Raw genomic sequence first — 13921 nt, forward strand, 5'->3', positions numbered from 1 at the left:
TTGGTCCATAGAAACTATGTCACTCTTTCCTTTTGCGCACGTGGCAAACAAGTTTGTCTCCTCTGACGTACCCTTACGAATGCCACTATTTATGTGCCGCGTTTGACGAAGCACCGCATTATAAAAAAGCGAACAATATATTATTGTAGGTCCTCCCAGTGCAAAGAGGAACTTAATTTTAATTTCAGGTTGTGTGGTATTTTGTATGCTACGTACCGATATAAAGCGCTGATCTTTCTCGCTTGTGCTTTGTCACACTTTTCACGCAGAGTATGTTGTGCCACCTTCCTTCAGCAGCCACTTTCTTTACCCTGCTAATAATCGCCGCCAGATCAAAGGTATTTCATGGCAAGTCGCCTAATGTCAGCTTTCCGGACATCAGAAAGGTAACAGAAATTCATATTGTGGGTGGTGAGAATAATGTCTGTCATATTTAGCAAAAAAAAAAAACAGGCATGTAAACACGAGTCGTGAAAGCAAGTAAATATTATTTCACAGCGTTCGAGAAGGGCATAGTTTGCAAGTGCTTCTTCCTCTATACCACATCCCAGCAATTTGGTCAAGAACATTATAATGTTGTTTAACACGAGATAAGTTCCCAACAATATAAGGTTTTGTGTAATCTGATTTCGAACGATTTTTAGGGAACTTGTATCTGCATTTCATTGTTTGTGCACACGTTGAATTATGTTGTGCGCCGCGGTGGTGTAGTGGTTGCATGCTCGGCTTTTGGTGCGATGGTCGCGGATTCGATTCTAGCCAAGGCGGTCGCATTCCGATGGAGCCGAATGCTGGAGGCTCGTGTACTGTGAGATGTCACTGCTTGTTAAAACACACCAACTGGTCGACATTTTTGTAGCCCTGCACTACAGCATGCCTTATAAACATTTCTTGATTTGGGGATGTAGAATGCCATAGATTATTATTAAGTATTTCAGTGCTACTAACGGCCATGTATTCAGGTACAGTTAAGAGTGAAATCTAAGGCTCGGCGATTCTTTTTGGGATTGGGAGAAGGCACAATGAAAAACTATGAAAGAGTTTATTGTACAGAAGCCGAAATATAATAAAGCTTCTTAAAGGATTTTATATTTCGTCGGCGTGTCTTGCATTTACATTTTGTCCATATGTGAACTTACTTGGGGATTTCTTCTTTTACACCGCATGAAAAAACAAAACGAAAACAAACTCTCATTGCAGGTCGAAAAGAGCAGCTGCTTCCTGGATATTTGACTACGTATATTGCTACAGGTGCGCAAAGCGAGAGTCTGTTTTTAGATAGCTTGCACTTGCAATCTTACTACATTAACGTGGCTATATTGAATGAGGGATCTATAGTTTATGCATCTCTGTGCTTTTAGAGAAATGTTTGGAGATCATGTGTCACCACGATGATAATATTATGATGTCACGCAATTCGGTAATCTGTGGCGTCACTAGGATGTCACATGATGATGGCAATGCATGACGTCATGAGTGACGTAGGGCACGTGGGCTTTTATGCAACTCGATTCGTCTACTGTGCTTCGACCAAGGGGCCGTCCAAGGAGAGACAAAATATTTTCGCGTTGTGTGTCGGCAAGGGTTGTTGGCAGGGAGGCGGCACAGGTGGCCATTATGAAACCGTGACTCGCACAAAGACGGGAACAGGAGGACGACACACAGAGCGCTACTTCCAACTGATATTGCCACGTGCGTTTCTTTATCACTTTTGCTGTATTCGGTTTTCGGCCACAAAGACTGTCAGCAACGCTCAGCGCGAACCGCGCCTCGTTGTTCGAGAACCTTCGCGATCATTGTAGATCGTTTTTGTTAAGATTGCGCGCAAGACGTGCACACTCGAGCTTATTCTAGAATTTGCACGACAGCCAGCGATAACGCTGGAATATTCGACGGCACATGTTTAAATGCCGACGTGCTTCACCGCTTGTCAGTTGATCGACGGACGACGCCCTGTTCGCCGCTATCATTGTACAGCGTGCATTGCTGTATTCTAGTTCTCATTTTCCGGCCCCAAGTTCGGCCAAATAAACAGTTTCATCCTACAAACGCCGACTGCTGTGTTCGTCGACGTCACGACCACGTGACATCTGGTGGAGGTGCTGCTTCTTCCATGATCCGGACACCCCCGCGAAGCGCTGACCCAAGCCCAAGCCGCGAGGAGGACGACGGCAAAGAAAACCCGGATCGTCGAACAAGCCGCAGGCAGAAGGGACTGCAGCCAGAGTACGGGCTCCTTCCCGAAAACACCAGGCAGCCCCAGGTCCCAACACCGACCGCAGCGACGATGACCGACCCCGTGCAGCCTGCGCCGATACTTCTCCGGCAGCCCAAGGAGCCGCCAACTTTCCGCGGGTCGTCATTCGAACACCCGGAAACCTGGCTCGAGACCTTCGAAAGGGTCTCAGCGTTCAACAACTGGGACTCCGAGGACAAGCTTCGCCACGTCTACTTTTACCTGGAAGATGCAGCAAGGACCTGGTTCGAGAATCGGGAGTCCACTCTTCGAACCTGGGACGCCTTTCGCCGCGCTTTCCTGGAGACGTTCACAAGCGTCGTCCGAAAGGAAAGGGCCGCAGCCTTGCTGGAGACACGTGTCCAACTTCCAAATGAAAGCGTGGCCATCTTTGCAGAGGAAATGACCCGGCTATTTCGCCACGCTGACCCTGCCATACCCGAGGACAAGAAAGTCCGCTTCCTCATGCGAGGGGTAAAGCAAGAGCTCTTCGCTGGTCTGATGCGGAACCCACTTTCGACAGTCCAAGAATTCGTCTCAGAAGCGACGACGATTGAGAAGACGATGGAAATACGAACCCGCCAGTACAATCGCCGTACGATTGAAGACAGCCCAGCTGTTCATGCCCTCGCCTCCGACGACCTGCGCGAAACGATCCGAGCGATCGTTCGGGAGGAACTGCGCAAGCTATTACCCTCACCACAGCCTCAAGTGGACTCGATCGCAGAGGTCGTTCGATCAAAAATCCAGCAGTCGCTGGGCAACCTTGAACCACCACTGCCGCAGCCGCAAGCCATGAACTACGCTGCTGCAGCCCGACGCAACGCCCCCCCCCCCCTCCTCGCCCACGTCAAGACGCCGCGCCGCCCCAGCAGTCCCGCCGTCAGGCACCACCGCCGCCGCCACCGACGTCATACCGCCCACCAGCCGGCCAGCGATACACGCTAAGACCGACGTTTGGCGCGCCCCTGACAACCGCCCGCTCTGCTACCACTGCGGGGAGGCCGGCCACACGTACCGCCGCTGTCAGTACCGACAGATGGGGCTTCGAGGATTCGCCGTCAACGCGCCGCGCCCACAGCCAGGCGAACGGCCTCGCGACATCGACGACTACCTCACCGGAACACAGTGGCAAGGACGACGACCTTCCCGCTCGCCTTCGCCGGGCCGCTACATGTCACCGCACCGCCGGCAATACACTGGACCAAATCGGGGCCGGTCGCCTAGCCCGTATCCGGGAAACTAAGGGCAGCAATCGATGGAGGTGCGGTTGCTGAACGACGAACTACCGAAGATCCTCCGCCGCCGACGACCGAACGAAGCCCTAACGTCGAAACTTCACGGCCTGAGGAAGACCTGACGACGCCACGTCGAAGCAGCGGAACAAATCGACGCAGCCGTGACCCGACGCCGCGACCCAACCGCAACGCAAGACGACGAACTAGCGACCTCGACGTTCTCATTGACGGCCACAACGTCACCGCTCTCGTCGACACTGGAGCCGACTATTGCGTCATCAGTGGGCCTTTCGCCACGAAGTTGAAGAAAGTTAAGACTGCTTGGGAAGGCCCCGAAATCCGTACCGCTGGAGGCCATCTAATAACGCCGTCTGGAGTCTGCACAGCAAGAGTAACAATCAATAATCGCACGTATCCTGCGAGTTTCGTAATCTTGCAACACTGCTCCAGGGACGTCATACTTGGCATGGATTTCTTAAACCATCATGGCGCCGTCATTGACTTAAGAACCAAGTCGATAACCCTATCGTCGGACAAAACGACACCGCCGGATACGAATCCATGCCACCATGCCCTGAACGTGCTCGAGGATCAAGTTACGATCCCGCCTCGCTCCAGCGTCATAATTCCTGTCAGCACCGAAAAAGCTGAAGACATCGAAGGTGTCATCGAGAGCGATCAGCGTTTGCTACTAGACCGTGACATCTGCGTTGCAAGGGGCATTGCTCGGTTGCACGAAGGAAAAGGAAGCGTGATGCTAACGAACTTCAGCCAAGAATACAGACACCTGAGCAGGGGCACGACGATTGCATACATCGAAGAAATCTTGGCCGTCAGCGATGCATTTGCCTTTTCGGATTACGACGAAGCTACGACGACTACCCCAACAGCTGAGCCACCCTTCGACGTAAACCCAAATCTTCCCGCTCGCCAACAGCAACAGCTTCGATGCCTTCTGCAGAAAAACAAGGACTGTTTCTCGTCGTCATCGCGGATCCGACAAACGCCCCTTGCTAAGCACCGCATTATAACAGAAGAAAATGCTCGACCACTCCGTCAGAGTCCCTACCGAGTTTCGACGCGGGAACGGGACGCCGTGAAGAAACAGGTCGACGAAATGCTACGCGACGACATCATTCAGCCGTCGAAGAGTCCGTGGGCATCGCCCGTGGTGCTAGTGAAGAAGAAGGATGGGACTCTCGTTTTTGCGTCGATTATCGTCGCCTGAACAAAGTCACGAAGAAGGACGTGTATCCCCTTCCCCGGATTGACGACACCCTGGATCGATTACACAACGCAAAGTACTTTTCGTCGATGGACCTCAAGACCGGTTACTGGCAAATAGAAGTCGACGAGAGAGACCGAGAAAAGACTGCCTTTATAACGCCAGACGGCCTGTTTGAGTTCAAGGTCATGCCTTTTGGTCTTTGCTCGACACCTGCGACTTTCCAACGGGTTATGGATACAGTACTGGCCGGCTTGAAGTGGCAGACGTGCCTCGTGTACTTGGACGACGTCGTTGTGTTTTCCTCAAACTTCGACGAACACCTTCGGCGCCTTGAAGCTGTACTTCAAGCAATCAAGACCTCCGGACTCACTTTGAAGCCTGAAAAGTGCCGCTTCGCGTACGAGGAGCTCTTGTTCTTGGGTCATGTTATCAGCAAGGATGGTGTTCGCCCAGACCCGCGGAAAACAGCTGCCATCGCTGACTTTCCGACGCCCACCGACAAGAAGGCCGTACGCCGTTTTCTCGGCTTGTGCGCCTATTACAGACGTTTCGTCAAGGAATTTTCGCGGATCGCCGAGCCACTGACGCAACTCACGAAGGCGGACGTCGAATTCAGGTGGGAAACGTCGCAAGTTCAGGCATTTCAAGAATAGAAACGACGCCTGCAGACGCCTCCGATACTTGCGCATTTCGACGAGCACGCCGATACACAAATCCACACCGACGCAAGCAGCGTAGGACTCAGCGCCGTCCTTGTGCAGAAGACCGACGGATTGGAAAGGGTCATCAGTTATGCTAGCCAGTCGCTATCAAAGGCAGAAATCAACGATTCCACAACAGAAAAGGAGTGTCTGGCCATCATCTGGGCTACATCAAAGTTTCGCCCCTACATCTACGGCCGGCCCTTCAAAGTTGTGAGCGACCACCACGCCTTGTGTTGGTTAGACAACTTGAAGGACCCTTCAGGTCGCCTCGCACGGTGGAGCCTAAGACTTCAAGAATTCGACGTTACAGTCGTTTACAAGTCCGGAAGAAAACACTCCGACGCCGACTGCTTGTCTCGTGCCCCCGTCGACGCACCGCCTCAGGACGACCACGATGATGACTGCTTCTCGGGAACCATAAGTGCCGACGACTTCGCTGAACGACAGCAAGCCGACCCGGAACTCAGGGGCCTTGTGGAATACCTCAAGGGCGGGACCACCGTTGTTCCAAAAGTACTCAGGCGGGGATTGGCGTCATTTCTCTTGAAAAACGACGTCCTAGTAAAGAACTTCTCTCCGGCCCGGGCCGACTACCTCATCGTTGTACCTTCGGCACTGCGACCAGAGGTTCTGCAGGCCCTGCACGACGACCCGGCGGCGGGCCACCTCGGCTTTTCCCGCACGCTCGCGAGGATACAGGAAAAATACTACTGGCCACGCCTTCCTGTCGACGTCGCCCACTACGTTAAGACTTGCCGAGATTGCCAGCGACGGAAGACACCGCCGACTAGGCCAGCGGGGCTTCTGCAGCCAATCGAACCACCTCACCGGCCGTTCCAGCAAATCGGGATGGACCTACTGGGGCCGTTCCTGACGTCGACTTCCGGCAACAAGTGGATCGTCGTAGCAACTGACTACCTCACCCGTTACGCCGAGACAAAGGCCTTGCCCAAAGGCAGTGCCGCCGAGGTAGCCAAGTTCTTCGTGGAGCACATCGTCTTGCGTCATGGCGCCCCAGAGGTCCTCATAACAGACAGAGGTACGGAGGTACCGCCTTTACGGCGGACCTAACTCAGGCGATCTTGAAATACAGCGAGACGAGCCACCGCCGCACCACCGCCTACCACCCACAGACCAATGGTCTCACCGAGCGTCTAAATAAGACCATCGCCGACATGCTGGCCATGTACGTCGACGTTGAGCACAAGACGTGGGACGCCATCCTTCCGTACGTGACCTTCGCTTACAACACGGCCGTCCAAGAAACGACGCAGATGACGCCGTACAAGTTGGTCTACGGAAGATGCCCGGCGACGACGCTCGACGCCATGCTACCCAACGTCACCGACGAAGAAAATCTCGACGCCGCCGCTTACTTACAGGGCGCCGAAGAAGCACGACAGCTCGCCCGCCTACGGATCAAGAACCAGCAGACGACTGACAGCCGCCGCTACAACCTTCGACGACGCCACATGGAATACCAACCCGGTGACCGTGTATGGGTATGGACGCCAATACGCCGACGGGGACTCTATGAGAAGCTTCTTCGAAGATACTTCAGACCGTACAGGGTACTTCGACGCCTCGGCGCACACGACTACGAGGTTGTCCCTGATGGCATTACGAACTCTCAGCGGCGCCGTGCACGACCTGAAGTCGTCCATGTCGTGCGCCTCAAACCATATTACGCACGTTAGCGAATCTGAGGACTGTCATTTTGCTTTATTATTGTGCTTTCTTTCTTGTGCTTATTGTTTATTGTACTTTGTTGCTTTATTCTTGTTATTTATTGTTGCATGCATTGGCCTGTTCTGTTTTAAGCATCGGGACGATGCTTTTTCAGAGGGGGGCATTGCCACGTGCGTTTCTTTATCACTTTTGTTGTATTCGGTTTTCGGCCACAAAGACTGTCAGCAACGCTCAGTGCGAACCGCGCCTCGTTGTTCGAGAACCTTCGCGTTCATTGTAGATCGTTTTTGTTAAGATTGCGCGCAAGACGCGCACACTCGAGCTTATCCTAGAATTTGCACGACAGCCAGCGATAACGCTGGAATATTCGACGGCACATGTTTAAATGCCGACGCGCTTCACCGCTTGTCAGTTGATCGACGGACGACGCCCTGTTCGCCGCTATCATTGTACAACGTGCATTGCTGTATTCTAGTTCTCATTTTCCGGCCACAAGTTCGGCCAAATAAGCAATTTCATCCTACAAACGCCGACTGCTGGGTTCGTCGACGTCACGACCACGTGACAATATTTATTGCGGCACAAACACGCCATATATGCAGTCTCTCCACTCATGAAGTGCTTACTGAGCATGTTTGAGAACTGGACGCTCGCCTCTCTTTTTTTCTTTTTCTTTTTTTTGTTTTCTCTTTTTTTGCGCTACCGTTTACAGGCTTTCTTAGCGCGCGTGGAAATTGGGCGACACGGAAAGAGCACATGATATCACGCATGTATGATGAAAATGCTCCAAACGGAAAATGAACAGCCTTACTGAAAATCCTGGTTTGGTGGATGCTGTAATTGTTGGCGGATATGGTGGAAACAATAGTGGACAAGGTAGAAAGCGTAGTGGAAATGGTGGAAGCTGGGGTGCTCATAATGGCTGATGATGGCGAGATTGGAAAAAATGGTGGCAGATGGTGGTGGTGGTGGCGAGCTTCTTTTGGTGTTAAGTGGAAAAAGCTGGCTGATGGTGGCGATGTCAAACATGTTTTGGTGGACGCCTAGGTGACCAAGCTGGACGACGGTGGCATGATGGAAGCATTGTCGATGATGGTGGCATGACAGAAGTGCACGTGACATTACGTGAAATTTTCTGCTGTTTAAAATGCAGAAAAATATGTTTACAGTTCAAAGAATCCAACGCCGATCAAAAAGTTCCTAGCACGTTTTTTTCTTTGTATTCATGCGGCGTCATAAACCGCCTCAAGTTTTGTGGAGCACAGCAGCCGTGAATATTTACATTTTACGCACGTACTTATCAGGTTTACATCAGTGATGTGTTGCTGTATTGTGATGTTTAAAGTGTGGAGTTGTCGGTGTGAACAGCGACAGTAACTGTGTTACATCGCCGCGCAGTTGTCGAGAAGTAAATGAGCTCTGGTAGCGCAATTGCCCTTCCAGCTGCCGGGTAGACCAGAAAACAGCCGCCGCTTGATACTGCCAAGCAAGAAACGCAAATCTAGCAATTCTTGCACACTCTTTTACCTCAGCGGCACTTTAAGGTAACAGTCAAAATGCGTGCCGCGCTCAAATGCACAAACATTTACCTTCGGCCTGCGTCGAGATAAGCCCCACTAACGGTGACTTCGACCATCATATTCTACCACCATGATTTCCACCAAAGGATACACATAGCGGACCAACCGAGTCCGTCTACGTGTCATTGGCGCTTTTGGGTTTCAGGATACACTCGATTCCGATGAGTACGAACGACTTTACGGCACAGCTGTGGCATCGGCTAACCTAAATGAAACATTTTTTTCTTGTGTACAGTGTCCGCACAAGAAGCGATGAGCATCGATGCGACGCGCTTCCAGCAAACGCCTCCGGTCACCAACCGCCGCCGGTCGCACTCGCCGGGACTTCTCCGACTCCAATGCGAGAACATAGACATGTCAATTCGTACGCCTTACTGAACCAATATGATGGAATATTTTGCCCCGCACTGCAACTGTTTTTGGCCCAGTTGTAATGTAGTTGTAGCTCATCATACAGCGTTAGATCAGTGCGCTTGCACGGCCGCGTGGTACGTTGTGCGAAAAACATCACTATACTCAATCAATTGTACGCGCATATTTATCGAATTAGAATAGAGTCGACATAAAGCCTCTGCACATGTCGCCCTCTGGAAAAAGCGAGAAACGGCTTTTAAACTTGGCAATAACAGCCGGTATCACTCCTCGGTCCACTTGATATTTTTTTGGAGTTATGTTCTGAATTGTAGAAGAAAGTTAGCGCTGTTGCCATTATCGACGTGGCATTAGCTACCGGCAGCTGTTTATTTGCGTTTAATAACTATGCAAACATTAAAAGGAGGTCGAGATCGCGTCTGTCTCGAGTATGAAACATGCAAAGCATGAAGCCAAACGGTGTATTAGTATATTGACTAGTCAATCTACATAAAGCAAAACATGTATAAGGGTTTTAAAAAAACAACTCGATTTCAATTCGTATAGCATACGTTATCTCGTGCCACCCAAAAGCCATTCTATGCCTGTTTACATACTATTACTAATGGGTATTCCCAGTTTATGGAAAACTCGCATGTTAGACATGCATGCGGAACCCATGGTATCATTGCGGTTGCATTTCATTCAAATAGCTCTTCAGCTAAAACACTTTATCAACAATTACAGTTTCAACCGGACTGGTATCCACTCTTCATCAAATGTACTCCTTTAATAACCTTTTAGGACTTCTGTGTAACGCTTGTACGCTGGTAGAGGCCGCCTTCACTATTTTGTTTGCTATGTATGCCAATTACGCACATTTTTAATAAATACCATGAAAGAGAGGACAAAAAAGTTAAGGTGGCGTGGTGCTAAATTTCTCGGCTCCGGATCTGAAGGGGGTACGTTCGAATCCTAGTGCTGGAAGTTGTCTTTTTTTTTTGCATACGGCTTTTTTTTTGCTTTTTTGTACTAATGCTTTCTACATCGCCTTCTATACAAGTATTTATGTGTGACAGGTACGCACGATGTTCCTGACCCTGTAGAGCCGTTTTACGCTCCGTTATGATCCAGCATCCATCATACGCGAGCATACGCCGTATGCCACCATCTTCCAGCACCATAATCCACCATAATGATGGATGGTGGAATCCACCATTCCACATGGTGGATAAACTTTCAATTGGGAGGGTGAAAAGGTGACGTACGAAAAATGAACATGGTTGTAGCAAAAGCTGGCCAGCATAAATGAACTGGAATGAAAAAAAGAACAAATGTGGCTTAACAATGTATGTTGTCAAAAGGTCAAATGGTATAAAGACAGAAGTTGTAAGGTAAAAGAGTACAAAAAAGAGGACCTTTAGAAGGTTAAAACCTAGAAAGTAGGAGCAAAACTAAGTGAAAGTCACTGGTTTTGCAAAAATGCCAGCTTTTTCTTCGAAAGCGATACAGAGGGCATGCTAACTCAACTTGGTCCGAGCTGTTCTACACATGATGCCTCATGAATTTCCCGAGCAATGTGGTCTCGGCATTTTCTGATCACGACAGTCTGGTCAAGAAAGGCAGAACACCCGCAAGTTGCAAATGTAAGGCCATGTTGCTGCCTGACTTTTGCTTCAAATTTTTGGCATGTTCTCGTAAGCGATCATTAGTACATCGGCCAGTTTGGCCGATGTAAACACGTCCACATGACAGCAGAACCTTGTACACGACTCCGCATTTGCAGGACACAAACCGTGTCGCGTGTTTCTTGCTGCATTTGTCAGGCTTTTCGTTGCTCACGTTCACACGCTCGCACAGGCTTCCAAGTTTATTGGCGGCGGACAACTCCACCCTGACACCTGCGCGTCCTGCTGGCTTCTTAATCTTATGGGACACTTGGTGTACGTATGAAATAACAGCAGTTTTTTCCTGTCAGTGTTTTTCCGAGGCGCGTCACCATTTTTCTTGAGCTTGCGCAACATGGTTTCAGCAAGGTCGCATAGAAGAAGCTCCGGAAATCCAGCTGCCTTTAGTAGGTTGATTTTAGAGGCAATACTTTGATGAATCAGGTGAGCACGCGACTTCATGTGTGCGTTCTTCATGGCTGCAAGAGCAACGGCACGTTTAACTAGCTTCGAGTGGTTGGAGGCGTAGGGAAGTAGGTGTTTCCTCGAACGGGGGTGTGAATCCAACAGGCATGTACTGGGGTAAAGTGAAGCTCGAGGTCGAGGAAGCGGCTGCGACTATCCTCAGGAAGTCCTGGGAACGCCTTGCAGAACCTCGAGAACAAATCTTCCATTTCGTGTGTGGCGTTCTCGGTGGTCCTCTTGAAAAGCACAAGCAAATGTCAACGAAGCAGCAAATCTTGACGACATTGGGTAACCCGCTGGCCTCGAGGTCTTGGTCGAACTGAGCCAAAGGAGATCGCTCAGCAATGGAGCGATGCGAGACCCCATGGAAATGCCGGCCTTCTGTACGAAGAAGTCGTCGTTGTGGTTATTCACAGTCGATTCCAGGTACTTGAACAGCAGGTCATTGAACGTTCAACAGAAGTGCCGAGAGTGTTCTGGAATTGAGCGGAGCCAAAGTGCTCGATGCCTGTCTGGACGGCTCTGGCAAGTGCATTGTGAGGCAGCGACTAGTAGAAATGTTTGATGTCGACCGAAAAGGCGTGGCAGAAGGCGGGCAGGAACTTTCCAAAAAGGTTGACACCTCACAAGGCCTTTTCACGAGGTACGGGTCATCGACCTTGAGCAAGGAAAAGGCCTTCTGAAAGTAGGACCCTAGGCATCGCTGCCACGTCTTCCTCTCGGTTATAATGACTCGAAACGGTTGCGAGTCCTTATGAGTCTTCACTGTGCAGAACGCGGTTAGGCACGTTCCCTTAGAGGCTTTGACGGAAGCTGTAAACTTGGGCAAGCCTGCTTGTTCGCAAAGTTCCACAGCCTTCTTCTTCGCTTTGGACGGAACAAACCCTCTGGCTGCAGCGAAGGTCTCGTTGGTCGCGCTTGTTGCTTTATCCTGGTAGATGCTGGACGTGAGAATCACGAATCCCCCCTCTCTGTCGGACTGGAGCAGATTCTGCTTCTTTTCTTGTAGCACCTTCACTGTGCCTGAAATGGCAGGCTGCTCTATCTTTGACATTTTCGTCGGAAGCGCATCCACGCCCCCAAGGACTATGCGATCGGCTTCAGGCTGGGTTGCCCTGCTTGCCGCGTTTCGCACCATGACCAGGAGTTCAGTCTTATCTGGTCTCGGGGCAACGCTGAACTTCGGGCCAACGACGATGACATCTTCAACAAACTTTGGTACAATGACACCACCTTACTTCTTAACATATGGTTCACTCGATTCGGCGTTTCGCCGAATCGAGTGAACTTTATCGTGCGCTTAACGGCTTCATAATGTCAATGTAGCAACTAGCTCGGACCCAGTCTCTGATTCAAGTGACCAAGCATCTGCTCCTCTGGGCAGCTAGGCACAGTCCAGTCAGGCCGTACGTGCGCGTGTTAGTGCTCGAAACTGGCTGAGCGCATAGGCGACCCGCACGAACTCTCGTAAATATAGTTTAGCATTGGCGGGCGCAAATGGAGATCGCGTGCACAGTTGAGTTGGAAGTAGTGTTGTCGCTGTGTAGACGTGATAACTAGATTAACTAGAGACGCAACGCTTGGGCTTTGACAACCGGTCTACGCTGTCTCTCATTCCTGCTTTGCAGCACGTGTTTTAGTGGCCATTCAGCGAGATGTGTTCACGATCGCGTGTACGTGCACACGATACCTATTCATTTTAATTATCAGTCAGTCATTTAACAGTAATTTTAATGTAATACATATATAAGGCAACACGCGCACGTATACTCGCCCAAATTATTAGGTAGCGTGCGCGAACGGCACTTTTAACAGCGGGACTGTGTAAGCTTCAAGTAGCGCCGTTTGTCGACCGCAAAAAACTGGCGAAGAGGGAGAGAGCGAAGCTAAGAGAGGAGGAAAGCCGAGTATGCAATGCAATGGTAAAAGAGGTGGCAGAGAGTAAATGCATAGTAACGCATAGCACGGCATAGCAAGGGGGTGGGAAAGCGAAGTGAGGACGAGGGGTAGGGTAAAGGACAGCATAGCCGTATATAACACGCACACTGAAAGACCCCTATAAGGAAGCGTGTAGAAGCGCAATAATTCTTCGCTAAGCATGTCACTTTGTTACATGCACTACGCCCTTAATGACCCCAATAAAGCACATAAACATTCCGGGATAATAAAATGTTAATTCACAGCAGATCCAAACGGAACCCGCAGCACAGTCACAGCGGAACCTGGAAGAGCGTCCTTTCTACAACCCGTCCTAAACTCTCTGAGGGCAACTAATACCACTACACATGCAGGATATCCACTGTGCCATAAATCGCAATTTTTGTGAAGTAGGGAAGCACCCAGTATGTCATTATTCGTCTTTCTACGGATAAGCGAGGTACCGGTTAGGTATCTGTGAGGCATTATGTACACTTTGTTGATGCTGCATGTGGCTGATGACGATGGAAAGTTATGGCTGAGCACTTTGTAGTGGGTGTAAAGCTTTGAACCCCACGCTGCTTGCGAAATTAGTATTGAGTGACGCCTGCTTGTTATTTTACTCTTCTGCCACGCTATATTAAGTACGTTAACGTGATTGCTCAGCCAACATGGCGTACTTATAGCTTTCTTTTGCAAAAGGGTTTCAAGCACCAGCGTGCCTCTGTGGTAGAAGAAGAAGAATAACTTTTATTGAGGAAAAGGGAAGGGGTCTAGGAGCTAGATGGGTGGGGCCCCATGTCCAAGGCTCCACGGGCTTGTGCCGCCAGCCGGACATGGTCAAGG

At 50.2% G+C, this 13921-nt stretch overlaps 1 protein-coding gene across 1 annotated transcript in view; it reads left to right on the forward strand.

Annotated features, from left to right (window-relative positions):
- Window positions 1–222: 222 nt before the first annotated feature.
- LOC119373908 (uncharacterized) overlaps window positions 223–13921 on the forward strand; it is a 44164-nt gene continuing 30465 nt past the window's right edge. Inside the window, exon 1 of the mRNA XM_037643973.2 lies at window positions 223–386. Within this exon, the coding sequence (XP_037499901.1) occupies window positions 273–386 (114 nt within the window). The 5' untranslated portion in view covers window positions 223–272. The remainder of the gene's footprint in view (window positions 387–13921) is intronic.

This window comes from Rhipicephalus sanguineus, chromosome 11 (genome assembly GCF_013339695.2).
Source record: "Rhipicephalus sanguineus isolate Rsan-2018 chromosome 11, BIME_Rsan_1.4, whole genome shotgun sequence".
Taxonomy (NCBI): domain Eukaryota; kingdom Metazoa; phylum Arthropoda; class Arachnida; order Ixodida; family Ixodidae; genus Rhipicephalus; species Rhipicephalus sanguineus.